This window comes from Phyllostomus discolor, chromosome 2, assembly GCF_004126475.2.
Source record: "Phyllostomus discolor isolate MPI-MPIP mPhyDis1 chromosome 2, mPhyDis1.pri.v3, whole genome shotgun sequence".
NCBI lineage: Eukaryota > Metazoa > Chordata > Mammalia > Chiroptera > Phyllostomidae > Phyllostomus > Phyllostomus discolor.
The window spans coordinates 13,901,241-13,927,093 of NC_040904.2; the positions used below are offsets into that span (position 1 = coordinate 13,901,241).

The following is a 25,853-nucleotide window of genomic DNA, read 5'->3' on the forward strand; positions in this document are numbered from 1 at the left end:
CCTTTCCTCCCCAAGCAGATCCTGTGTTGGTAGACTTATTCTCATCTGCAGCTGGGGCAGGGTGGGGGGGCAGCCCTACAGGCAGACCCCCCCCCCATAGTACAGTTATATTTGGGTGAATATAATTAGAGCTTAAGCAAGCCACTAATTCTACTAAATCTACTTCATTCTTTTCTTGAGTAAAGATGGCCAAAGAGTTAAGCACTGAGATAGAAAGAAGTCCAGGTATCTATGAAAATCTCTCAGCCTTTAAATCCCAGTTCCATCTCTTTCCAGCCTAGATAAGTGAGCTTAGACAAGGAACTTAGCTTCTCTCTATAAGCTGAAAATACATTCTTTCTCATGCACTTGTAGAGACCTTAAAAACAGAATACACAAGAAAGTCCTTAGAACAGTGCCTTCATTACACTGTCTTTGGATCTGGACATAAAACCAGAGTGGATAGATCACAAACAGGACTATAGAGTGAAACTTAGCCCTGAACAACATTCATGTTTTCAACAACAGCCTAACAGCAATGAGCATACCAACTGCCCAGACTTGGGTTTCCAATACTATTCTCCAGTAAGAGGAACCAGGGTTCTTTGGAGATGTGGCTGATTCAAGGACTACAGCAGGAAATATACAAGATCAGCCTGGAGCTTTTGTGGTCCCAGAAAGTAAAGAAATGCTGAAAACAAAAGTGTGTGTGTGTGTGTGTGTGTGTGTGTGATGGGGCCATGTCACAGGGGCAGAGGAACCAACGGTAACCACTCCCAGCGACCAAATCGAAAGTAACCTGAGCACTAAAATTAATAAAATAGTATCAGACGATAAATCAAAGTAGAAAATAAATGTTCATGAATGCACACTGACATAAGAATGAATGAATGAATGAATGAATGAATAGTGGAGGGGGAGTAGGTATGTCTCTCAAACAGAAGAATTCCAAATAACTTATGGAGATGCTCCATCCTCAAGGATGTGGAGTGTAACTCATCTTTCTTAAGTGTGATTTGTATATAACGACTTTCCTTGAAAAAAATACAGGATGGACAGAGGGATAAAGGGATGACCTGTGGGAGAAACCTGACACATATTACCGCCGTCAGGTGAGAAGGGCTCACAGTAGCAGAGATAAGTCATGTTCACAGTATGCACCCTGAAGATGATGTGACGGAAATGCCACTTTCACTCTGTGCTCTTCCTCCAGAAACCCCCATTAACTCAAGTCTAGTTCTTAAAAAAAAAAAAAAAAAAAAACAGAGAAATACTAATTGAGAGGCATTGTACAAAATAAGTCACTGGGACACCTCAAATCTGTCAAGGTCATATAAAAAACAAGGGAAGTCTGAGAAACTGTCGCTGCTAAGAGGAGGCGAAGGAAACATGACTATCACATGTAACGAGGTATCCTGGATGAAATCCTGGAACAGCAAAAAGGAGACATTAGGTAAGAATGCAGGAAATCTGAACAAGGTGTGGGCTTTAGCGCACAATAATATATTAATATTGGTTCACTAATTGGAACAAATGTATCATACTAATGTAAAAATGTTAATAATAAGAGAAAGTGGGTGTAGTATAATATAATTCTCTATACTATCTTAGCAATTTTTTAAACCTAAACTATTATAAAATAAAAGTGTTTATGTAAAAAAAAGACAAAGAAAAGAAAACATTCTTGCCATGCTAGACCTTTTCGCACCCAAGGAACAATGTAAAAAGATCCCTGCACACTTTCACATCAATTCCCTATAGGAGTCACGGTGGGAAGAGCCCAAGTGTTAGATTTACCCAAAGCCCGAGGAAGAAGTTATTCTGCCCATTCCTCCAAGCCTCTGCAGGTTGTCTCTTGGCTACAATTTCACACTTAGGGTGTATCGGTTCTATTCTGACTACTGAATGAGAATAGCAGAATAAAACGGTTTTCTCCGTTTCAAACCAGTGACAAGTCTATCCTAAAGTCACAATCTTTTTTATTTGACATTTCGGATGGTCAACAAACCCGTAACTTTCTCAGGAGTTTCGTTACAATTCCTCCAGCCTGCCTCTTTGTTGCCTTTCAGCATTCGCTCATTTTGTTTCTCTGTGCCTTCAACATGCCACCAATTGATATTTCAAAATTACATAATGGTTTGATTTTTGAAGCCTTGCCTTCCCAGTTTGATTTTTCTATTATATATAGGTCAGCACGGGTCCCTTCTTTGAGACAACCCGCACCTGCCTCGCTCCCTACCGGACAAAGCTCACATCACGTTGAGCTGAGCAACAACACTCACTTCGGCAATGAGCGTGCCAGAAAAAGTGGTATTGTGGCATCAGACGCTTTTGCCCGGCAGGTTATTTTAACTATTATATTGCCAGAATTTGAATAACAACTCCTTCTACTTTTTTTTAAGAAAAAGAAAGAGAAACAACCAAAAGGAAAACCAAAAGAAAAAGGACTTCATTGCTTAAGTGCTTCTAAGATCTAGTGTAATTCCTTAAATAGGAAACGTTCCCGGGATTTTGAATCTCCTGAGCCCAGAATCCTTGAAAATTCTGTTTAGAACCATCCTGTGAAAGTGGTTTGGGGTCGCGCTCCTGCCTTCCACCGATACTCAAATAATTCAGCTTCAGCATCTTTCTAACAATCGTCCGCTCGGGCGTCCCCTTGAGGGCACGGCGGCTGGCTAGGGTCCCCAGACCAGACTTGAACTTACTGGAGATGTGCTTGTGGAGAGAATAAAAGTAACTCTGACTCAGCAGACGAATTCCCCGCACCCCAGCCGCACAAGTGCCCCGCACACTCCCGACACGCCGGGGGCCCTCGGGATTACGCCTCTGCCCCGCGCGCCCGCACTCGGTGTGGCGGGCGCCCGCCTCCAGCTGATGCCATCTTGGGACCTTAGCATCTTGAAGGAGTTAGTGAGATCTGCCTTCTGGTCACGTCCCCTGTGTCTTTGAAAACTTAACCCAACTTTTCCAGGAGATAAGAACCTGCTGGCGTGGACCCCTGATGTTCTCTAACTAGAACTGACCAGATCAGATGGTACCGACAATAAACAGAAGCCTCGGCCCCCCGCGCCCGCCCCCCGCGCGCGCGCGCGCCCGCCCCGCGGATGCCCCGATTCCCCGCCGGCAGGGTGCGGAGTCCGCTGCCCCGCGGCGGACCCTCTGCCCGGAGCCGCAGACAGCCCCCCGCGAGCGCCGCTCCTGGCGCCGGAGGGCTAGGGGACCGGGTCCCAGTGCCAGCGGGTAGGAGACTGCAGGTACCCGACAACTTACAGCCCAGGGCGGCTACGAGGTAGCGCAGCAGCAGCAGCAGCAGGCGGGGGCCGCTCCTTCTCGCCATCTTCCCCGGCCGAGGTGGCTGCTCCGCGGAGGCTGAGGTTCCGGCGGCCGGAGCGCGGGAGGCCGAGAGGGCCCCCCCGAACTTCTGGGGTTGGGGGGAGGAGAGACTCGTGGAGCCCTGGAAGGGGAGGAGGTGGGAGGGGACTGACCGACCCTGCGGCGACGTCAGTTTCTCCCGGCTTGGGGCGCTTGCTCCGCTGGCCGCCTAAGGCAGGTCTCCCCTAGCCCTGGGATGGGGGGGGGGGGGGGCGGGGGTCTGGGCCTTTTTGGAGGGGGGGGTCGGGGGAGGGCGGTTACAGGGGGCGGGCGGTGGAAGCCGGACGAGGTGTCGGCTGGGTCCTACTGAGGGGGCTGGAGGAGGGGAGGAGTGCAAGGGAAGCCCCGCTGGGTCGTCCCCCACCCCCGCGCCGCCGGGATTGATCGGCTTTGTGTCTGGTCCTGCGCGGGGCTGCCAGCTGTCCTCCGGGCGAGGAGCCGGGGCGGGAGGCGCGGCCCCCGGGGGCGGGGTGGGGCGCGCCGGGTTGCTGCAACTCCTGTCTTCTCCCTCCGGGCCACAGAACTTTTTGGGTTTGCAGCCTAAAGGTCCAGATTTTTGGAAATTCTCTGGCGTGGAGCGAAGCAGTCGAGGTGGCGCTCCTGGGAGAGGGGGTTTGCCGGATTTGCCTTGGACACGAGGGTTAAAAAAAAAAAAGAAAAAACGATCAAGATTCGAGCTGGAAGGCAGGCGTCAGATTTTAGCAATAGCCTTGGGCCTTTTTGCGTGTAAGCATTTTGCCTCTCGGAGAGTTAAGCTGTGTTCTGTGTCCTTTGCTTTTTACGTGTTGCAGTTGGAAGTTCATCTAACAGTGTGAAATATTTATCATGTTTCTTTTTAGTTACATAACTGCCGCCTGTTTTCCACATGTTAAAACTCTACAGCTGCCCTTTGTCAGGTTTATTTTTGGCCTACTGTATTTTTAAAAGAGAAACCCATTATGCACGCTCTGTTGCGTGCTTTAAAATTGACCCACACTTGTATTGCCCACACCACAAAGGCTAAACGGGCAATCTTTGTCTTTGCTCCTAGGGACCAAAAATGTCTGGTGCATTTAAGATTATGGACAGGTCTGGGAAAAGGCCATTCCCAAGAAAAGAAATTGTTAGACATCTTTTTTTTTTTTCCTTCAAAGGTAGGAAAACGGATGAAGTTCTGTATAGAAGACAGTGGGTTTAATGGCGTGCACACACAGAATTTGGCTAACTCACTGGACAAAGGTGACCAGAGTTTAGACATGCAGAGCTGTGAGGAATGAGGCATCTCTCCTGTTTCCTTGGTGACCGTGGCTAAAGCTTAGTGCCCAGAAAGGAATGTCAAAAGGGCAAAACTGTCAGGGGTCATACTGCAGAAAAGTAAGAAGGGGCACGGATTTAACAACAGACTTGCTCCAGTTTTTCTGGGCTGTAACAGGAAAGATGCTGTACTTTACAAGAAAGGTAGTTGGCATCTTCTTATTCTTGCCACAACTATGTGTCTTTTGTTCCTCCCTAAAGATACACACACACACACAAAGACGTATTTTAAAAATGTTCTGTGACAGCCTATGTGAATAACTGATTAACTCAGTTATTTACTTGTCGTCCCGGCAAGGCATTTGTCAAATAGCTACAATGTGCTGGATGCTGGTGGACACTGATGAACAATGCCGTGTTTTTGCTGCTGATAAGCTCACAGTCTGGAGGAGAGAGAGAGAATCCCGTCTGGAAAGACCTCTAATACCACTTGCTAAGTGTTATGGAGGTCAGAAAGTAATAACAGCTGGTTTTTGTTGAGTGCTGTGTCAATGGTGGTCAGAAGAGTGCAGTATCTAATTCCCCAACAACTCAGGACGGGAGAAAATGTTATTCTTACTTTACAGATGAGAAAAACTCGCCGAGAGATGCGAAATGGTGCAACTGTGCAGGAACCTTATTTTCTTTAACTTTGATTTTTTCCCTTTGATTCAAACCGGCCCCATCCAGTGTCCTGACTCACCCACCTCCCTCTCCCTTGCTTAATCACTACCCCCTTCGGAACCATGAGGTTTTGGTCAGCCTCCAGTAGTCTTAGAAACGAGGTCCTGGATCCCTTCACTATTGAGACAGAGTTTGCAATCAAATTAAATGTAGTATCTTGGCCTCCGTTGCATTTTAGCTCCAGACCCAGCAAAGCAGGACCATCACACAAAACAGATTCTTGGGAAGCTGGACAGAACCACTCCATGGCTGATGTCAGGACCAGGTGCAATGATCCATTACCCCCTACCCTAGCACCAACCAGTCAGTGGAGACCACCACCCTAACTCTATTAGTCACCAGGATAGATGATTTTCCCCCCTTATTTAATCCATCGCCGGAAGCCATTGGGGAGCCAGGTCTTTGAGCAGTAGCTTGCTTGTGACTCTGGGCATAGTGCCATCTCCTTTTTAATAAATCCTCACTTTCTTGGCTGCGAACTCATGTTCATGTCTTATTTGGCTTTGATGCATACAGGCAGACAGACCCTTTTCTTCTAGTAACAATGGCTTGTTCAAGGTCAAGAATAAGAGGGTATACTTCTGTTGCAGCTCAGGAAACCATTGGGATTGACTGAAGAAATAAGTGTAAATATCATCAGCGTGGTCTAGAACCATAATCACCAAGGTTGTCTGCTCCTCAGAATCCCCTAGAATCCTTAAATATGATTCTCTGCTTCAAGTTATGTGAAAGTTCTGAATCCCAGAAGTTTCTATCTCTGGGGCACCCATGGAGCTGTATGTGTAACAAGCACCCGGCTGATTCTGATGCAGCCAGTCCAGGGACTGGTGTTTGAGGACCATTCTAGAAGACAGGAGAAGCTACGAGAGCAAATGCATGAGAGCAATTAGGGAAAATGTGAACATTTTCCTAGAGATAAATCTGAGAAAATAACTACAGTAAGAGGTAAGAAAAAGACCCTTAAAAAAAAAAAAATGAATCTATACACAGTCGTTCCACTCTTCACAAAAATTAACTCAATATCGATCACCAACCCAGAACTATAAAATTTCTAGAAGATAGTAGAGGAGAAAATCTAGATGACCTTGTGTCTGATGACAACTTTTTATTTTTTTAATTTATTTTTAATCATAGCTGACATACAATATTGTATTGGTTCCAGGTGTACAACATGGGGATTACAGAGTGATCATCACTTTAAGTCTAGTGTACCTGTAGCACCGTACATGGTTATCACAGTATTACTGGCTATCTACCATCTGCTGCACTTTACGTCCCCATGACTGTTGTCATCATTGGAAGTTTGTGCTTCTCAATCCCCTTTACCTTTTCCCCTCATCTTCCCATCCCCTTTGACTCTGTGCTCTCCAAAGGACAATTTGAAGGGAATTGAATAGAAGACAAAGCATAGACTGGGAGAAAGTATTTGCAAAACTCTATCTGATAAGAGACTGTTATCCAAATATACAAGTAACTTTTAAAACTCAACAATAAGAAAGCAAATAACCTGATTAAAACATGGGCCAAAGATCTTAACAGACACCTCACCAAAGAAGATGGCAAATAAACATATGAAAACATACTTTATATCATATGTCATCAGAGAAATGTAAATTAAAACAACATTAAGATACACTCCTATTATTAGAATGGGCAAAATACAGAACATTGACAAAACCAAATGCTAACGAGGATATAGAACAAAAGGAATTCTCATTCATTGCTAGTGGAAATGCAAAATGGTACAACCACTTTGAAAGACAATGTGTTAGTTTCTTAGAAAACTGAACATATTTTTACTACACAACCCAGCAATCACAGTCTGGTATTTACCTAAAGGAGTTGAAAATTTATGTACCTACAAAACCCCCCACACAAATGTTTATAATAGCTTTATTCTTGCCAAAACTTGGAACCAACCAAGATATCCTTCAGTAGATGAGTGGATAAACTGTGGTACCTCTGGACAATGAAATAATATTCAGAGCTAGAGAGAAATGAGCTATCAAGCCCAGAAAAGACATGAAGGAAACATAAATGCATATTACTAAGTGAAAGAGACCAATATGAAAAGGATATGTACGGTATGATTCCACCTCTATGACATACTGCAAAACTCAAAACTTTGGAGGCCGTACAAAGATCAGTGGCTGTCAGGGAGCAGGAGAGAGCAAAAGACGAATATGCAAAGCACAGAGGATTTTTAGGCCAGTGAAATGATTCTGTAGGGCACTACAGAGGTGGATGCATGCCATTGTACGTTTGTCCACACCCACAGAATGCACAAAACCAAGAGTGAACTCTAAGATAAACTATGGACTCTTCGTAATGCTATGCCAGTGTAGGTTCATCAATTGTAACAAATGTACCACTCTGGTGAGTGAGGTTGGCAACAGAGGATGCCGGGGTCCAGCTTCAGCAGGGTCTCAGGGTCCCCGAAGAGTGCACGGCTAAGGGAAGTGACTGAAGCGAGACACCCAGTGGGGTGCCAGAGGACAGCCAGGCTTTTGGGCCCCGGCTGACTCACCGAGAAGAATCAATCTTTGTTTTTTATAGGGGAGGGTATACAACATTCAATGCATAGTGTGATTATTAAAACAGGAACGGTTACCACAGAAACAATTTCTAAAAACACAAAAGGTTTCACAGATCAATCATGTTAAACAAAAAAATAAAAAGTACAGGAGGTCCCACAGATCAACCATATTAAACAAAGGTTATTTTGACCAAGAGGGTCATTAATCAGAAGCTGTACGGGCACAATCTTTCAGGTGCCAGTTAGTAAGTAGGCGTCTATAAAGATTCTAGGGATTGGTCTAAATTAAAAGGGGGCAAGGAGTGATTTGTAGGTATATAGGAATCAACTATTATCCATTGAGGTTAAATTTATCTTGGTTAGATAACTGGGTTTTTTTGCCTACGTTTTTTGATTTATACATCTTGGGGGGACAATGTTTTGTGTTCATTTCCATGTATTGAGATTATTATTTTCAACTAGAACTCCTTGCTTCTTCTATACACTCCTGTCCAGGGTGTGGGAGCGGTAGTGACTCTAATAAATCTTAAGCTTTTAAGTGGCGACTCCCTAAGAAACGTTCCTAGCAACAGCTTCCTTCAGCGTTGGGGCAGTTGGTCTGCCCATAGTTCAATGTTGTCCGTAACTTCCCAGGTGGGGGAAGCAGGCAGCATTAGGGTTGCTAGGGGTCTCTATTCTGTGGTCAGCAAGTCATTTGGTGCAGAATCAGAGGCATCGTGCAGATTTTTTGTTATAACACACAGGTATCTAAAAATCCCACCCCCTATCGCTAGCAGGGACAGGCATACAGGAGGAGACAGACAGGAGATCCGACCACAGTCGCCTCTGCTGTGCAGATGCGTCTCACCCGTCCCGACTGTGTCAAAGGTCAGCTGTTGGTCAGCTCCTGACAAGGGGAGACTGCGCATGCACAGGGGCAGGAAGACTAGGGGAAATCTTTACCTCCTGCTTAATGTTGCTGTGAACCTGAAACTGCTCTAAAAATTAAAGTCTAATAACAAAATTGAAAGAAACAAAGTGGAAAAATACAATAAAAATAAATGAAAAAACAAACAGACAAACAAACAAAAGAAGACCTACAGGAAGAACATAAGAAAGAGCAGTCAAAAAAGTATGAGAAGAACTAGGAGAGAATCAGGAATCAAATGTGCAGGTGTTAATAGTGCTGAGTGCTTTAAAAAAAAAAAAAGGATTGAGCATTGTCTCCTGCATTTACATAATACTTGAGGGCGTTGACCACTTAGGCAATAGACAAAGCCAGCAGTAAATCAACTTGCAGAAAATGTTTACAGACTTGTGTTCTGTAGTTAATAAGGTATAAAACTAGTGCATGAGATAAAAACCTAATGAAATGGTTACAAACATCAGCCCCAGGACAGTGAAAGGAACAGCAGTAGTTCATACTGCTTCACGAATGAGTGGTGGGAAGGTGCTTTTGCTATTGCTCTGCTCGTCAGAATCCCCACCCCAGGAGCAGGGGGCAAGTTGTAGGGGAGTCTCTCGAGACCATCCCAGCCTCCAGGATCACACTGTCCCTCCCCCACCCGCCACAAGTCATAATCACTTTCACTCTGACACTAAAAGCGGTTTTGTCGAGTAAACATAATTGGGGACTTGGTGTTTTAGGACATCTTACCGTTTTTCAGTCTCTCCTCCCACTCTAATTCTAAATTTGAAGTAATGTCACGGGGTGTGGAGGCACTTGCCCCAAACGAGCCGCGCAGAGAAGGGCTGCGTTTAAACGGAGTGACTTCTCACAACAGGTCCGCTTCGGCATTTCCGTGTCGGGTGGGTTATTTTTCCTCTTGGGTATGGAGAAGGTGCTGGAACGTGTGCCCACACTCTGCAATTTAGAGAAAAGAGGAGGAAAAAAGTCTTCCGTTTTCAAAACCACGCAATTCCCAAGTGTCTCTCATGTACATTTGAAACTCCTGTAGATAGAACTTAAAGTCTTTTTTTTTTAAGATTTTATTTATTTTTTATTTTTTAGGGAGGGAAGGGGGGGAGAGAGAGAGAAAGAGACATTAATGTGCGGTTGCTGGGGGTTATGGCCCGCAACCCAGGAAGGTACCCTGGCTGGGAATCGAACCTGGGACACTTTGGTTCCCAGCCCGCGCTCATAGAACTTAAAGTCTTTAACCAATGGGGTTCTCCTTGCATACGTCTCCCTCATCATTATTTTCTCAGGTCATTTTCTGGAATAAGCCTGATTTCAGGAGTCCATCTGATATGCCCACAAGCACACTCCTGCTTGGGCTCAAACCACAGCTCTTCCCAGGCAAATAAACCTGTTCAGAGAAGCTCCCAGTGATGCCAGCACATAGCCGGCGGCATTCTCCCTAAGTGACATCTTCCTTCCAGTCCATTACAACAGTTCAGCGCTCTAAACTTTCGTCCAAGAAGAGGGGAAAATACAGCCTCCCCTGCTTCTGATGACTACATGCAGGATCATTCCTTCTTTCATGTTCTTTTCCAAATTACTTCGCATCACTCAGGTGCGCCCACCTGCCTATTAAGTGAAGTCCACTGGCAATCAGTGAAATCATTACTAATGCTTTCTTTTTTAAAGATTAATAGTTAGTTTTTTATTGAATGACAATTAGAAATTTCGTAGAGAATTAGATAACAGGAAAATGATTTTTTAAGTGGAATTTACTTGGGGGAGGAGGTAGCATTTATCAAACACTGGCATGGGCAAGCACCCATTTCTCTAGAAGCCTGGAACCATAACAACTAAAATGTGGGGACAATCTAGAGGTGATGTCTGACTCCACCCACTTCCTACATAACCCTTTCCCTCATTTCACACTTAAGGATGGTGAGCCCCCAAATGGTGAAATGAGATCACACAGCAAAATAAAAGAGCCGGGCCTGGAATGAACACTAATTCTGTCTTTCCTCTGCAGTCCCCAAATCAGCACAGAGCCCTCGACATTGTCTGGGAGTGGATTTGCCATTTCCTATGTAACTTGACTCAAGTTGTAACTGATTTTTCCCTAGAGGTCCCTGGCCAAGGACAACTACACTTAATGCATGTCCTTAATCGTGTAAGGAATGGGGAGGATAAGAACTCTCCATTGGACTGCAGTTTAACTCAATGTCTTGGATCTGGGGTGAGGCAGCTAGGAGGGGAGGGTGCTGGAAGGATTTGGGAAACGTGCAGTGATTCTTCCATTTGGTCGCTGCTGTCCCCATCACTCCTAAAGACAATGGTGATATCAAACGTTGATATTGCCCTGGCTGGCATAGCTCAGTGGATTGAGCACAGGCTGCGAACCAAAGTGTCGCAGGTTCGATTCCCAGTCAGGGTACATGCCTGGGTTGCAGGCCATGGCCCCCAGCAACCGCACATTGATGTTTCTCTCTCTCTCACTCTTTCTCCCTTCCTTCCCTCTCTAAAAATAAATTAAAAAAATATATTTTTAAAAATGTTGATATTTGTTAGGTAGCATGTGCCCGGTACTGTGGAAAGCACTTGCAGGCATTATCTAGTAAACAACTTTGTGAGGAGGTACTATCGACTATCTTACAGATTAGAACAAAGCCTTTGAACACTTAAGCCCCTGACCTAGGACCAGGCATCTGTGAAATAACTGAGCCAGATTTAAATCCAGGTTTATCTGATTTCCAAGACCCATGTTCTTACCCACTAAGGCAGCAGTCCCCAACATTTTTGGCACCAGGGACTGGTTTTATGGAAGACAGTTTTTCCATGGACAGGAAAAGGGGGGAGGGAGTGGAGAAGGACAGTGGGCAGAGCTAAGGTAAGCTTTGCTCACGAGGTTGGAGGTTCGAGCCCCAGGCCGCTGCTGGTCCTCTCCTGGCAGGCCTTGGGGGTTGGGGACCCCTGCACTAAGGTATCCAAAAAGATGGACTCCAGGAAATAGTTTTTTTCCCTTCTAAGGAGAAGAAAAGGCCACATGAAGGTCGGCATTTGATCTCTGCAATGACAATGTCATCTTCATTTGTTTGACACTTGAGATTTTCCAAATCTGCTTATATGCATTTTCTCTTTGGATCTGCAACAACCCAGTGAGGGATCCGGGGAAAGGCCTGACTCTGCGTGTTGTAATAACCCCACTTATAACTGACAGACATCAGTAGGTACTTGATAAACTCCAGACACCAAAGCAGGAGAAGACTCTCGCTTCTGCATGGTCAGCATTCGGTTACTCTGAGTGACCAGCTGGGTGGAACGCAGCCTGGGCACAGGGGAAGCATGCTGTGGGAGTCTGGCTGGCGCGACAGGCTCCTATGTCTCTGTCTGGTTTCAGAGGAGCCTCAGAGACTTGGTGACCTCCCCACGCTCACACAGTTAGTGACCCCAGACCACTGTCTCTGAAGACCCTGCTATAGCCCATCCCCTTGCTTCAGCTATCCGCCATGTCACTCCTTAGCGTACATGGCTCAAGCCTGGATCTGTCTTTTTCACTCCAAGTCTGTTTTCCTTGCTTTTTAGAACATCTCGACCTAGATGCACCACTCAACATCAATTACAATTCATTTAAAAATTTTAAAATTACAATCAAGTCCAAAGTTGAACTGATCTCATTACCTCTCCACCCCCCTCATTTTCTCCACCTTCCCTCCCCCTCCTTCTCTTCCATTCTTTCTGTCTTCCATTAACCGATGTGAAATAAGCACCTACTGTAGACCAGCCATTGTGCTAACGGCTGGAGGCACAATTATGTGCAATCACAGGCAAAGTCCCATCGTGTGCAGATGTAGGTGAGGGGGACAGACATCCATCAGGCAAAGCAAGCGTGTACACCAGGGGAGGTATTCATAAGGCACTTACCTAGTTGGGAGGTCAGGGAGAGCTTCTCTCAGGGAGCACCACTGAGGCTGAAATAGGAAGGAGCTAGGAGGAGAAAGGTGGAAGAAGGGTCTGTGAAAAGGGACATCATGTGAAAGGCCTGGGCAGTGGAGTGCCACCGCTTAAAACCTTCAGCGACTTCCAGCAGCTTTTAGGATAAAAGCAGCATACACAGTAGTTCCCCTGTATCCACACTGTTGCCTTCCATGGTTTCAGTTACCCTCAGTGTACTGTGGTCTGAAAATATTAAATGGAAAATTCCAGAAATAAACAATTTGTGAATCATATGTTGTGTGCCGTTCTGAGTAACGTGATAAAAATCACTCATGGTTTCTCTCCATTCCACCCAGGATGTGAGTCATCCCCTTGTCCAGAGTATCCAAACTGTATATGCAACCCACTTATTTGTTAGCCACTTAACGGCCTCTGGGTTCTCAGGTCATCTGTCTCAGTATTGCAGTGTTTGTGTTCAAGTAACTCATTTCTACTTAATAATGGCCCCAAAGTGCAAGAGTAGTGATGCTGGCAGTTGCAATGTGCCCAAGTGAAAAGACTATATATATGTATGTATGTGTGTGTGTGAGAGAGAGATGGTTTGGTACTATCTGAGGTATCAGGCATTTGCTGCAGGTCTTGGAATGTATCCCCCATGGACAAGGGAGGGACCACTCAGTATCAGAGCTTCATTATTTTTTTCTATTATGCTCCCATGGGGCTTTGCACATACTGTTCCCTCTTTGCACTTGGGTCTTTATTCTTTTTTTTCCTTCAGTATTATCTAGCATTTACTGAGTAATTGCGAAGCACTTTACATATTACTGAATTTAGTCCTTCTAATAATCATATTAAACAAAGAAATCTGTTGTTTCCATTTTACAGATGAAGTCATTGGGACAAGGGGATGGAGTGACAGGCCCAGAATCATAAGAGCTGGTGAGTGGCAGGAGGAGGTTTGGAAGGGCACCTGGCTGACCCCAGATTCAATGTGCTTCGCTTATGTTCACTGCTCCTCGTCCACCCCCATTCCATCTGGTCCAGGCTGGCGTATCCCTCTGTCTCTGCTCAACTGCCACTTCTTTAGGAAATGGCCCTGCTCTTCCCGACTGGATCAGATCCAATTACTACCAGCCTTCACTATGCCCTTCCTCTCTGACCTCATAACTGGGATTTTACGTTCAATCTCTCACAACCAGTAACCAGCACTATGCTGTGGGCTCCATAAAGGCAGAGTCCATCTAACGTTTGGCTTATTGTTCTATTCTCTTTGCCTCATGAAGTGCTTATCAGTTAGTAAATGCTCAGTAAATATTTCAGTACTGGATGAATATATAGATCTATATATTTCTGACAAGAGTCTGATTGTTCTGTATGGTTTTCTAACCTAGTGTCTTAGTTGTGGTTGCTTAGTTCTGGTTGCTCAAGGTACCACAGACTGGGTGACATATAAACAGCAGAAATGTATTTCTCATGGTCTGGAGGCTGGAAGTGGAAGATCAGGATGCTGGCATGACTGAGAGCCAGTGAGTGCCCTCTCGCTTCTGGTTGCAGGAAGCTGACTTCTCTTAGTGTCCTCCCATGGCAGGGAGAGAGTAGCCAGCTCCCTGGGCTTTTCTTATATAGGCACTAATCCCATTCAGGAGGCCTCAGTCCTCATGATCTGATCTCCTCCCAAAGGCCCGCACCTCCAAATATAATCACACTGCAATTAGGATTTCAGCATATGAATCGAGTTTCGCAGGGACACAGACATTCAGTCTACAACACCCAACAATATCTTTTTTAAGTCAACAGTGCTTTTAAACTCCAATATCTCTTTATGGCAATCTCATGGCAAAGTGCTCTATTTCCATTATCTCCTTTGGTTCTGCATATGAAGGAAAAGAGTTGGACTGAGGTCCAATAAATTTCTCCAGGACACCCAGCTGGTCAACAACACAGGATTCCAGGTCTGTTTCTATCTACAGCCTTCACTCTGTAACACTACCCTGTTACCACCACTCTTCTCACCATCTTTCCAAGTCAGCCAATCTACTGCAATGCACACACACACACATCAAATACAACTCAACAGCAAAAGAAAACCCAACCCAACAATCCAATTAAAAAATGGGGAGAGGACTTGAATAGACACTTTTCCAAGGAAGACATACAGATGGCCAACAAGTATATGAACAGATGCTTACCGTCATTAGTTGTAAGGGAAACACAAATCAAAACCACAAGGAGATATCACCTCACACCTAGTAGAATGACTATTATCAATAAGACAAGAAATAACAAGTCTTGGAGGAAATATGGACAAAAGGGAACCCTTACACAATGCTTGTGGAAATGTAAACTGGTGGAGCCACTATGGTGGATAGTGGGGAGGTTCCTCAAAAGAAAAAAAGAAAGAAAGAAAAAAAGAATAGTGCTACCATGTGACTCAGCAATCTCTCTTCTGGGTATATATGCAAAAAAATCATTCATAAAGATATATGTAGCCCTATGTTCATTGCAGCTTTATTCACAACAGCATGGATAAATGGCTAAAAAAGATATGGTACATATATACAATGGACTACTACTCGGCCATTAAAAATGAAATATTGCCATTTGCAACAGCATGGGTGGATCTTGAGAGTATTGTCGTGAAATAAGTCAAATGGAAAAGGAGAAGAACCATATGACTTCACTTATGGGAGATACAAAACAGAAAGCAACACATGAATAAAACACAGACTAATTCACAGATCCAACAGTATGGTGGTTACCAGAGGGGACGTGGGGATGGAAGGAGGAGGGAGAAGGATAAAGGAGGTCAAACACACGGTGGTGGGAGGAGATGAGACTTCAGGCGGTGAGCACACAACAGAGTGTAACAATCTTGTATCATTACGAACTGACACACCTGAACTTTATAGGATGTTATTAGCCAATGTTATCCCAGCAAATTTAATTTTAGAAAAAAGGAAGCGATGAAGTACATCCACATATACTTGTGCTCTTGTCTAATTATTTCCTTGGGATAGTTGGTGAGTAAAAAAATCAGGCAAAGTTTGAAGTTTCAGATTCAAATGGCCAAACTGGCAACAAGAACCCTTAGGTCTTTAGTAGTGGATTTTATTCCCTGCTTATTCACCAAGAGAGTATTCCTGTTGTTGTGCCAAAAAAGAAAAACGTGACTAAAAAATATTTTTGCACTTTGGTTAATTTGTTGTGGAATACAAAAGAAAAAAAAAAGATTGAGCCCACTGTAGCCCTTTTTATCTGGGTCTAGTCCTCGGGCATTGCTCTGAAGTTCAGAGTTTGGTCTGTACTCCCAATTAATGAAGATAAATAGGAGAACATGTAGCAAAAACGTAGGTTGTTTCATGTTTATTATGGACACTGCACACATTTTTCTCTGATATATCTGCATAAACCTTCAATTTCCTTGCATAATCAATTTTTAATGCTGATGAAACTTTATACCTGGAATAACTTTTCTTACCAGCATCTCAAGTGTGTTATTTCATCTTCAAGATCTTTGGGAAGGGGTCAGAGAACACGGACAAACTTGATTTACCTTGCTACAGCAAACATGGGATCAGATGGACAAGGAACAGAATGATGCCTTTTCACTCCCAAAGATTTGGGAATTCCACTGTGTTCTTGGATCTGTCCCCTGTAAACCAGATGGATAGTTTTAAGTCTTTCCAGAACGTTCTTTTTGGCCCTGCTGACTGGAAGAGCAGCAGAGGATGAACAATTAGTTCCACAACTGATAACAAAGTGACTGCATTCTGTCTGCCACACAGGCTAAGATTTATGTCTCTCTGGAGAAGTCACATTTTTTCCCCCCATAGGATAGCCTTTAAAATCCTCTCAATGCTTCACTGAATTTTAAGGCTTGCTTAGTGCCTTACAGATGTGAGTGCTCCTAGGAATTGGAACAGTTTTAAATAAAATATATACATATGCATATACGCACATATATGTATATATATGCTTTTTGTGGAGTGTAATATTATAAAGCTGTCCAGGCTGTGGTTCCTTGAAGTGCTGGGAATCCTCCCAAGGACACAAGTTCAGATGCAAGTCTGCTGGCTTGGAGCCAGCGAACACAATGGTGGGGAGAGCGGAGACTGGAAATGGCTCCCGAAGTGGCTGCTGGTTAATGAGCAGGAGACGGCGGTTAGAGCCCGTGGAGGAAACGACCATCCTTGTCACTCCTTCCTGGAACAGGGACGGCACACCCTGGAGGACTGAAAATGAAAGGTGGAGATATACTGGTCATTCCAGAAACAATATTTGTTTTCCTAGAGACATTCTTAGACAAACCACCTCTGGAACTTGGGTTTCTCACGTATGGAAAACGGGACTGAGTTTGTGGCTGTGAACGCATTTTCAACTATGAAACTATGTTTTATGTTGGAGTCTTAAAATTCAGAAATGGCAAATAAACAAGTCTTCTAATGGCCATGCCATACGATATTGCTGCTAGGAAGCTGTCCGCATAATAAGCAAACCATCTCCAACGACTACAGGTACTTTTCTTTCTCCTCTTGCCTCCCACCTCCCAACCTGCCACTGAAAACACACACACACATTCTCTGACTCTATGAGTAGTTTAAAATATACTTAATTTTATCCTAGTAAGTCAAGCCTGTTGGAATAGAAAGGGAAGTAGGAAGCTAAAAGAAAGAGATGCCTTGATTATGGTGTTCGAGTTAGAGTTTATAAAACTGTCTTTCTTCTCTCTTCTGATTTTCTCCTTATCACTTCTCTCCCCTCTCTTCCCCTCCCCCTCTTTCTGCACTCAAACACTTCAAGATGTCGACTGAGATTCTTAATTAAGAAAAAGCTACGGGTATGTAGCCAAATCTCTCCACAGCATTTTTCAATGAGGAGAGCTGTGGCTTTTGGCCTAACTTGACCTCAGTCTTTGTTAATAGTTTAGAATGAAAGAGAATTTGGCTGTCTGTTGTCAGAGCCCCTCTGGAAACCCCCCAAAATAATGTCTCAGCTGGAATTCGGACCCACTCAGCAGGTCCAAGTTTCTTCCCCTTGTCTCCTGCTAGTAGGGGGAAAAGTGATGAGAATAATAATGGAAACTTTGTGGTACTGAAACTCTCTCCAGTTTCAACCTCAAAAGTTTTAGTGAAGTAGAATTCATCTTTTATGGAAGAAAACGCCATTTAAAAATACTCAGAAAAATAAGGGTTATGAAAATGTCATAGTATCTGACTTATTAAAATACTTCAGGAAAATATAGAAGGAGCAAATGTGGCAACGGGTTAATCTAGGAAGTGGGTAATTGGCATTTGTTATACTATTTTTTCTTCTTTTTTCCAGTAAGGCTGAAATGTGTCACCCACATTTCAAAATTTCATACCTATAACAAAGAAAGTTAATGAAAAATCAAACTCATCTTCATAAATAAGAACCAAAGTATATTAAATGAATTTGGTATTTTTTCCCCATGCTAACTCACTGGCTTCTTCAAAATAGTGAAATAGATAAAACCTCTTTACTATGCTACTGGGTCCGAGAGAAAGGATCACTGTCAAAACAAGCTTAATTTTACAGAGACCTGTACCTCCGACTGAGAGTCAGAAGGCCAGTTCATTGAGGGAAGAAACACAGACATTCCTCTTCATTGTTGTCACCTTGTCCTTTCCAGCCAGGTCTAACACCCCTGCTCTGGAGCAGAAAAAGAGCAAAGGAATGGGAACGATGGGAGCCAAGGCAGCCGGACACAACTTCATGGGGATTTCACTTGCTCAGGAGAAGTAAATAACACTGACCTTTCTCAACAAATGAACAGACAGACAGACAGACAGAAAAATGACACCCAGTCCTAAGTTTAAAAAATATTATTGGTAACTTTTAAGAAAGAGACTGGCATGGGCAGGACTTGGGAGAGAGGGGTGGGGAAACTCAGCTGCTCTTTAGGGTCTGGGCACGCTTTCTCCCACTTACACGGTAACTTCGTGTTTCCTGACCCAGGAGAGGATCGTCCACGGGACTGTAAAGCAGTGCTTCCCAGACTCCAACGGCCACTGGAAGCGACACGAGATCTTGTTAAAATGCAGATTGTGATCCAGAGGGTCTGAGGTGAGGCCGAGTGTCTGCATTTCAAACAAGCTCCCTTGCCTTGACTGGTATGGCTCAGTAGATTGAGTGCCAGCCTGTGAAGTAAGGGGTCACTGGTTCGATTCCCAGTCAGGGCACATGCCTGGGCTGCGAGCCATGTCCCCAGTACAGGGTGCATGAGAGGCAACCACACATTGATGTTTCTCTCCCTCCATTCCCCTTTAAAAATAAAGACAAACAATATGGTGGTGCTGCTGATCAGAGGAAAGAACAAGGGGATATTCCAATGGAATTGAATAGCTTACATCCCTTCCTGCTACTGACAATAAGGGCGATTGCTCATCCTACATTTTCTTACCATGTAAGTCTGAATATTCCAGGCCACGAATTCTCAGTGGGTACAATATTGTTCCCCAAAGGGAGGAAATTATTTGATGAAAGTAAAAAAAAAAAAAAAAGCTTAAACAGATACACAGTATATCAATGGCACAGAAAATACATGGGGGCTTTTAAGAAAATGTCTAAAAGCAAAACTACTCAAGGAACGTACAATGAGAAAAAGTTTGAGAACCACTGCTCTGAACTATTATGAAATCTTGAGAGACTGGTGCAAGTAAAAATCAGTCAGCCAGCTCGTTTATAAATTAAAGAGTCAGTTATCAACATTTGGGATATCTTACTGTTACGGAACAAAAGTGGGGTTTGGCTGCCTGCCACCACTCACAGGCAAATCCCAAAGACAAAGGGCGGTGGGTAGGGAAGAGGTCTTTACTGAAGTGTGGTACAGTTTCGGAGGACGGGTGAGCTCCCTAACTCCAGGCTCATCTCTTCCGTATAACACACACAAAGCCCATTTATTCTCAGGAAGGGTAAGCCCAAAACAATGCCCAGAATTCCTATTCCCTCCTATTTGTCCTCTGGAGCTCCAGGTGGCTAAGCAGGGTACTGTCCAGCCTCACGGGCCTTCCTGGGGTCCAGCACTGCCACTACCCTGTGGCTTCTGGGACTGGTTTCCAGGGCCTGCAAGTTCCTGCAAACCCTGGCCTCCACGTCTGTGCTGGGGGTTCCGGAGGAAGAGAGTGTGTTTCTCTCTCCCCTTGTTTTAAATTTCTCAGTGCAAAGTTCTGTGGGCTCTAGGAGGAGGGCGGTGGGGGACAGCCAATCCTTTTCCTATGCTAGACTGATGGGTTAGCACCTCCCCCTGTGATGAGGACACGGGCTTGCAGTGTCCGCAGTGTTATGGATGAGACGATATAATTCACACAGACTACTGAGTCCTGTGGAGGAAAAGGGATGGCTCAACTTCTCTCTCAAGGGGAGAGCAAGCCTTGGAGTGCCTTGGCCACCCTCTCAAGAGGAGAATGCCTGGACCCTCGCCTCAAGAAGTTTTACTGGATTCAATTTGCACAGGAATACAGGGTGTATACGTAAAGCTCATTAATCATTATCAGGAAGTAAGGATCAAACAATAGATGACATACAAAGAACTCTGAGGGCCTATTTTGAGTCAGGGTCAGATAGCTGAATGGCCATAATACTTTGGGGAACAAACTCACTTCCTGCTTGGACCCTTATCATTTAATAGAGAACATCCTAAACAAAGCAGGTTTCACAGGATTTTATATATTCTTTCTTAGCCCTGATCACCCTAGGGAACCCACCCTTTCCAGCGCAGGGTGGCACCCACCACCAGATTGTTTCAGGCTTAAGTCAGGTAGGGGAAGTAAGGCAGCCAAGAGATTAGGAGACTTCTTACAGACAGAATGAGGACTCAGGCTGTGTCAAAGGTGAGGATCGAGGGTCCATCATCCCTTTTCTGTAGCCCCTAAGTCCTTCCCTGGGGCCCTCCATGATTGTACCTGTCTTAGGCTGTCCCTTCCTTGAGGAATCTTACCCATTATTGGCTAACTGATCAAGCACTGGGGGCCAGGCAGGGTGAAGTTGAAGAGGCAGAGGCACCACCTCTGACTGGGAGATAAGCTTTGTCTCCTTAGTGGCTTATGGTCCGAAGGTTGCTCACTCAGCCTTAACCATGGGGGGGTACAGCTCCTGAAACCAGGCAGGGCAGTTCCCAACATCCCGGCCACCATGTTGACCTTTACAGTAGACATGGGGCTGATCCTCTGGTCCCACCTTCAATCAGGGACCAGAAGGAGGTAGGAGGGCTTTTCCCTTTGTCCATCACTCTCTAGCTTTGCACAGACTCCATGCAGGGCTGCCTTCTGCTGCGTTTGTGGAGGCAGGGGTAAAGAAATCTGTCATCGGCACCCACGCTAGCAGTGTGCAGCTTCACCCTTGTTCTCTTGGTGTTTCCTGTGACCTCTCTCTCGCGCCGGGGCCTGGCCAGGCACTGGTATCTTTACTACCTAGATTCTCAAATTTTCATTGACAAATGAGACAACACACTGGGTTGAATTTCACAGTGTTTCAAGCATCTGAATATTGTAGATTGCAAAGGAAAGGGATGAGAATAAAATGCACAGTGATTACCAGAGGTGATTTATACCAACAAGAAAACTAACCTAAGTTGAACACAAACCAGATTATAAATAACTGACAGATTTAAAACTGAGATTATAAATACACTCCTCCCTTTTCTTTCAGTGTTTTACATGTTCACTGCTAAGTACATTTTCTGTACTCTTCATCCATTCTATGTATAACTTTTTCTAAGTACGGTATGAGTCCCTTTAGTTGTTACACACTTGATACAGAAAACTTTAAAATAAATAACACATAGTTTTGACTAACTGTGGACATGCACTAAACTACTTCCTATGCCCAAGTGGCTAGGCTGACAACCGATTGCAACGCAAAGAGGCCGCTGCCTTCTGCTAGGTTAGGGAGCCCAGCAAAGGCTTGTTGTGTCTCCATGTGACGTGGAGTGAAAAACCACCCAAGTCTGGAACCAGTCCCAGGAGGTGCGGAGTATGATGATGCCAGTGACAATACCTGAGCTTATTAACTGCACCTGTCAGTGCCTATATGTATTAACTATTTTAATCTTCCCCATGTGCTATGAGGCAGGTATTATAATTACTCCAATTTTTCATATGATTCATTGGAAACATTAAGTGCAAATAAACTTTTAAAAGTCAAGGGCTAGGAACTGGAGAGGAAGGATTTAAATGTAAGCAGCTTGACCCTGGAGCCTATGATGTCTTTTTTTTTTATTCTTTATATATATTTTCTTCCTTCCTTCCTCTTTTTCCTTCCTTCCTTCCTTCCTTCCTTCCTGCCTTCCTTCCTGCCTTCCTTCCTTCCTTCCTTCCTTCCTCTCTCCCTCTCTACCTTCCTTTCTTTTCTTTCTTTCTTCTGTTACAGTTGTCTCAATTTTTCCATCTTCCCTCCCCTACCCAGCACCCCCCACCCCCTGCTCCCACAGTCAATTCCCACACTGTTGTCCATATCCTTGGGTTATTCACACATGTTCTTTGACCGATCTCTTCCCATCATTCTGCCTCTCCCCATACCACTCCCCGGCAGCTGTTAGTCTGTTCCACGTTTCCATGTCTCTGGTTCTGTTTTGCTCACTAGTTTATTTTGTTCATTAGATTCCTCTTATAAGTGAGATCATACAGCATTTTTCTTTCACTGACAGGCTTATTTCACTTAGCATAATTGCCTTCAGTTCTGGAAGAAGGTAGGAATTCCTTCTTCTTTCCTTGTGCTGCATAGTATTCCATTGTGTGAATGTACCACAGTTTTTCTAATCCATTCATCTATTAATGGGCACTTAGACTGTTTCCAGCACGTGGCTATTGTAATAGTGCTGCTATGAACAGAGGAGTGCATAAGTTCTTTTGAATTGGTGGTGTTCCGGGATGTGTAGGGTGTATTCCCAGCAATGGAATCACTCACTGGGTCTAAAGGCAGCATTCTTTTAGAAGCCATTTCTGCTGGTCACACCCAGCAGGGGTGCTTTTGGGTTGTCAGGACCCAGCTTGTGTCCTCTCCCCAAGGCACAGTCAAGATTGATGACAAGAGACAGGCAAGTGTTATGATTGTAAGGTTGGTAGTAATGTGCTTTCTTTCATTCCTGAATTTAGCGATTTGTATTTTCTTTTTGGGGGGGGGCAGTGGTCAGTCTACCTAAAGGTTTGTCAATTTTGTTTATCTTTTCAAAGAAACAGCTTTTGGCTTCATTGATTTTCTCTATTGCTTTTCTGTTCTCTATTTCATTAGTCTCTGCTCTAATCTTTATTTCCTTTCTTATGCTAGCTTTGTGTTCTTCTTATTCTAGTTCCTTAATGTATACAGTTAGCTATTGACTTGAAATATTTTTTTTTAATTTTGTTTCTTTTTAATTGTTGTTCAAGTACAGTTTTTCTGCCTTTTACCCCAGACTTGAAATATTTTTTAATGTAAGCATTTGCAGCTTAAATTTAGGAAGTAATGGGAATTATCTTTGGCCTGCAGAATAATATAATAGAACCCCACCAGTAAGAACGTATTACACTTTTTCTTGGATGCTTTAACTTAGTCTCTGATTCTATGACCAGACACATTCAGCATGCACCAGTTAAATTCATAAACTCCAGCAGGGCTTTTGTTTTAATAGTGACAGTCATCGAAAAGAGTTCATGTAGTTTTTAATTTTGAAGGATGACTTATTTGATGACAATTGTGAAACATTCTCAAACCTGTCACGTCTAGTAATTCTGCCATCTGAGAAATTGTTACTGGCATTTGCAAGCACGGCAAAAATTTAATAAACTGTCGCCAAACCATTTGCTTGTTTGCATGCCAAGGTTTCCTTCCCCACATCACATGCAGCGTCCTGCTGCCAACAGTTATCAAAATACTCCCACAGTTGTCACAGAGAGAATTGTTCAGGGAGTTACTATTTCTTTATTCTCCTTGTCCCCGCATTTCACTGCCTGGCTACTTCCACATGGAGATTTATTTGAATAACCTGACTAATGTCAGATGGGAGCAGTTTATTAAATAGTAGATTGAAAAATAAGAATATCTGAGATACAGCTGTAGAGCTGTAGACACGGAATGCGGCAAGAATGGAAAAGGTGACTTGTGTACTTTTTTCTCTGTGTTCCCAATGTCTGAATTTTTATAGAGAGAATATGTTGTTTGTGCCATGTGAAAAACACAAAATGTTAAAACTGTTAAGAGAGCAGGAATCTAAAGGAAAGCACCGAGAAGGGCCTATTTAGGTCAGCTCATTCTGATGGAACATACGTCAATGTGCAGTACAAGCTTTTATAACAGGATTTGGAGGCAAAATCCAGCTTTGAACCAAAGATGGATAAGAAGCCGAAATTACTGGCTTTGAATTTGCATATTATGTGATGACTCCAACAGGTGAATGCCAGGCCAGGTTGAAAAGCTTTTGCATATGAACCAAGAAAGGTTTTTCTTGAGAAGAAGGAAGAAAGGTGGAAGATTAAATGTTGTAACTTTGGTCCTCAATCACAAATTCAAAGATGCATGAAAAGTGTAGCCTTTTACCACTATGATGATACTGGCAACCATCATGTAGCATGAATGTACATCTGCTTTGGTCATGTGTGTTAATAGCTTTGATGGGCACTTTGGCAGCACCTATAGATATTTTGCATGCATGTACTCTTAACCGAACAATTCTACTGCTGGGAACCAACTCTGGGTACTTAAATACCAGTACACAGATCTCAGATAGACAGATGCTTACCACAGCAAAATATTTCAAATATTCTAGGCATATGTGAGAGAATGTACGGTTAAGTAAACATAGTTTGACTTGTGCAAGGTCACGAGGTTAGGAAGTAGAGACCTGGGAACTAACTGAGGCTTGATTCCCTCATCATACTGCATTTTGTGAGTTAGTCGGTGGATATCAGGGGCTTTTGGGTGATCAGGACTCTGCTTTTATGTTCTCCAGAGAAGGTCAAGATTGGATGGTGCAGAGAGGAGTAAGGGCAGTCAAGAAATAAGGAATAAGACAGGGGAAGTCAGCAGTTTAAAACAGGGAAAAATGCCCTGGTTGGTGTAGCTCAATGGTTTGAGTGTGGGCTGAACCAAAGGGTTGCCAGTTCGATTCCCAGTCAGGGCACATGCCTGGGTTGCTACCAGGTCCCTGGTGGGGGATGTGCAAGAGGCAACCACACATTGATGTTTCTCTCTCTCCTCTCCCTCTCTTCCCCTCTTTCTAGAAATAAATAAATAAAATCTTTATTAAAAAGTGGGAAAAATGTTATGCATAATTAAGGGAGGATTCTGGAGGAAGGTATTTTGTGTCACCAAAAGAGCATCACCTTAGCGAATTCTCGTCCCTCTCACGGGAGCCAGGAACCCCCATCTTAAAAGACCCCAAGTGTACTTCTGGGTCGTCTCACAGGGTTTCTTGCTGTGAAATAGGGTGGGGGAGGGGCAGCTGAAGGAAAAGCTGAAGAATCTATCTGTTCCTTTTCATCAAAAGCATCCATATTAACATGTGTTTGAGGGATTAGTACATCTTTGAAACCCTAAACAAGTGGAGGGGAATTCTTGCAGTGCTCACAAAACTATGAAAGGAGGGATCTGGTGCGGCCGCTGCAGCGTGGGATGGTTCAGAGCATTTTGGAGAGCACATGCCAGCTCCAGGAGTCCTGGCATTTTCCGCATTCCCTGGCGTTTCCGATGATCTCAGATGCCACATAGCATTCTGTGTGACCTTGAGCCAAATACTGCTCCTTCTGTAACTCATCTTCGTGCTGTAGTAAACGAGGGGGTGGAACAAATGGCCTCTATCATCCGTAATCCCTTCAACTTGTGATTTAATTTATAACTTTCCAGACTCACTGAATTATTCATAGCTTAATAAATATTATTTGGCATTCCTTAATGAGGGTAATAACATTCAAACTGACTTTCTTAACTCAATTTACACGCACACACTTTTTTTTTTTTGTAAAATGAAACTGAAAATATTGCCCATGAAAAACTCTATACCTTGGTGACTGGGATCCTGAGTTCTCTCTTTACTATTGGGAGAGAACTGGTAAGATTTTCTTGAGGTGTGAGGAGGAAAGGATGGTTTAAGGCAGAGTGGTAGCAGAAGAAGTGGTAGCAGAAGTAAACTATGTGTCCATCTTTGTATTTGACTGCATTTCATTTCTCCAGAAACCCAAGACACACACACACACACACACACTCTCTCTC

The 25,853-nt window shown here is 43.9% G+C and overlaps 2 protein-coding genes across 3 annotated transcripts in view; one reads left to right on the forward strand and one right to left on the reverse strand.

Annotated features, from left to right (window-relative positions):
- Positions 1 to 3,796, reverse strand: part of JAM2 (junctional adhesion molecule 2) — a 54,746-nt gene extending 50,950 nt beyond the window's left edge. Inside the window, exon 1 of the mRNA XM_028504661.2 lies at positions 3,250 to 3,796. Coding sequence (XP_028360462.1) covers positions 3,250 to 3,316 — 67 coding nt within the window. The 5' untranslated portion in view covers positions 3,317 to 3,796. The remainder of the gene's footprint in view (positions 1 to 3,249) is intronic.
- LOC118498781 (BAG family molecular chaperone regulator 4-like) lies at positions 3,077 to 5,783 on the forward strand. 2 transcript variants are annotated; one of them, XR_004901236.1, is made up of 3 exons: positions 3,077 to 3,268; positions 3,891 to 4,077; positions 5,486 to 5,783. XR_004901236.1 is itself a non-coding variant. In XM_036017554.1 (2 exons), the coding sequence occupies exons 1-2, from the start codon at positions 3,084 to 3,086 to the stop codon at positions 5,631 to 5,633; spliced, it is 333 nt and encodes a 110-aa protein (XP_035873447.1). In that variant the 5' UTR covers positions 3,077 to 3,083; the 3' UTR covers positions 5,634 to 5,783. The 2 variants fall into 2 exon arrangements, 1 of the variants encoding a protein (XP_035873447.1); XM_036017554.1 differs by lacking the exon at positions 3,891 to 4,077.
- The last annotated feature ends 20,070 nt before the right edge of the window (positions 5,784 to 25,853 follow it).

Excerpts from the sequence above, each read along its gene's own strand:
- LOC118498781 (XM_036017554.1), top strand. The coding sequence starts at position 3,084 with ATGCCCCGATTCCCCGCCGGCAGGGTGCGGAGTCCGCTGCCCCGCGGC. Across the intron at positions 3,269-5,485 it reads CAGCCCAGGGCGGCTACGAG|CTCCAGACCCAGCAAAGCAG; the intron begins GTAGCGCAGCAG and ends GTTGCATTTTAG.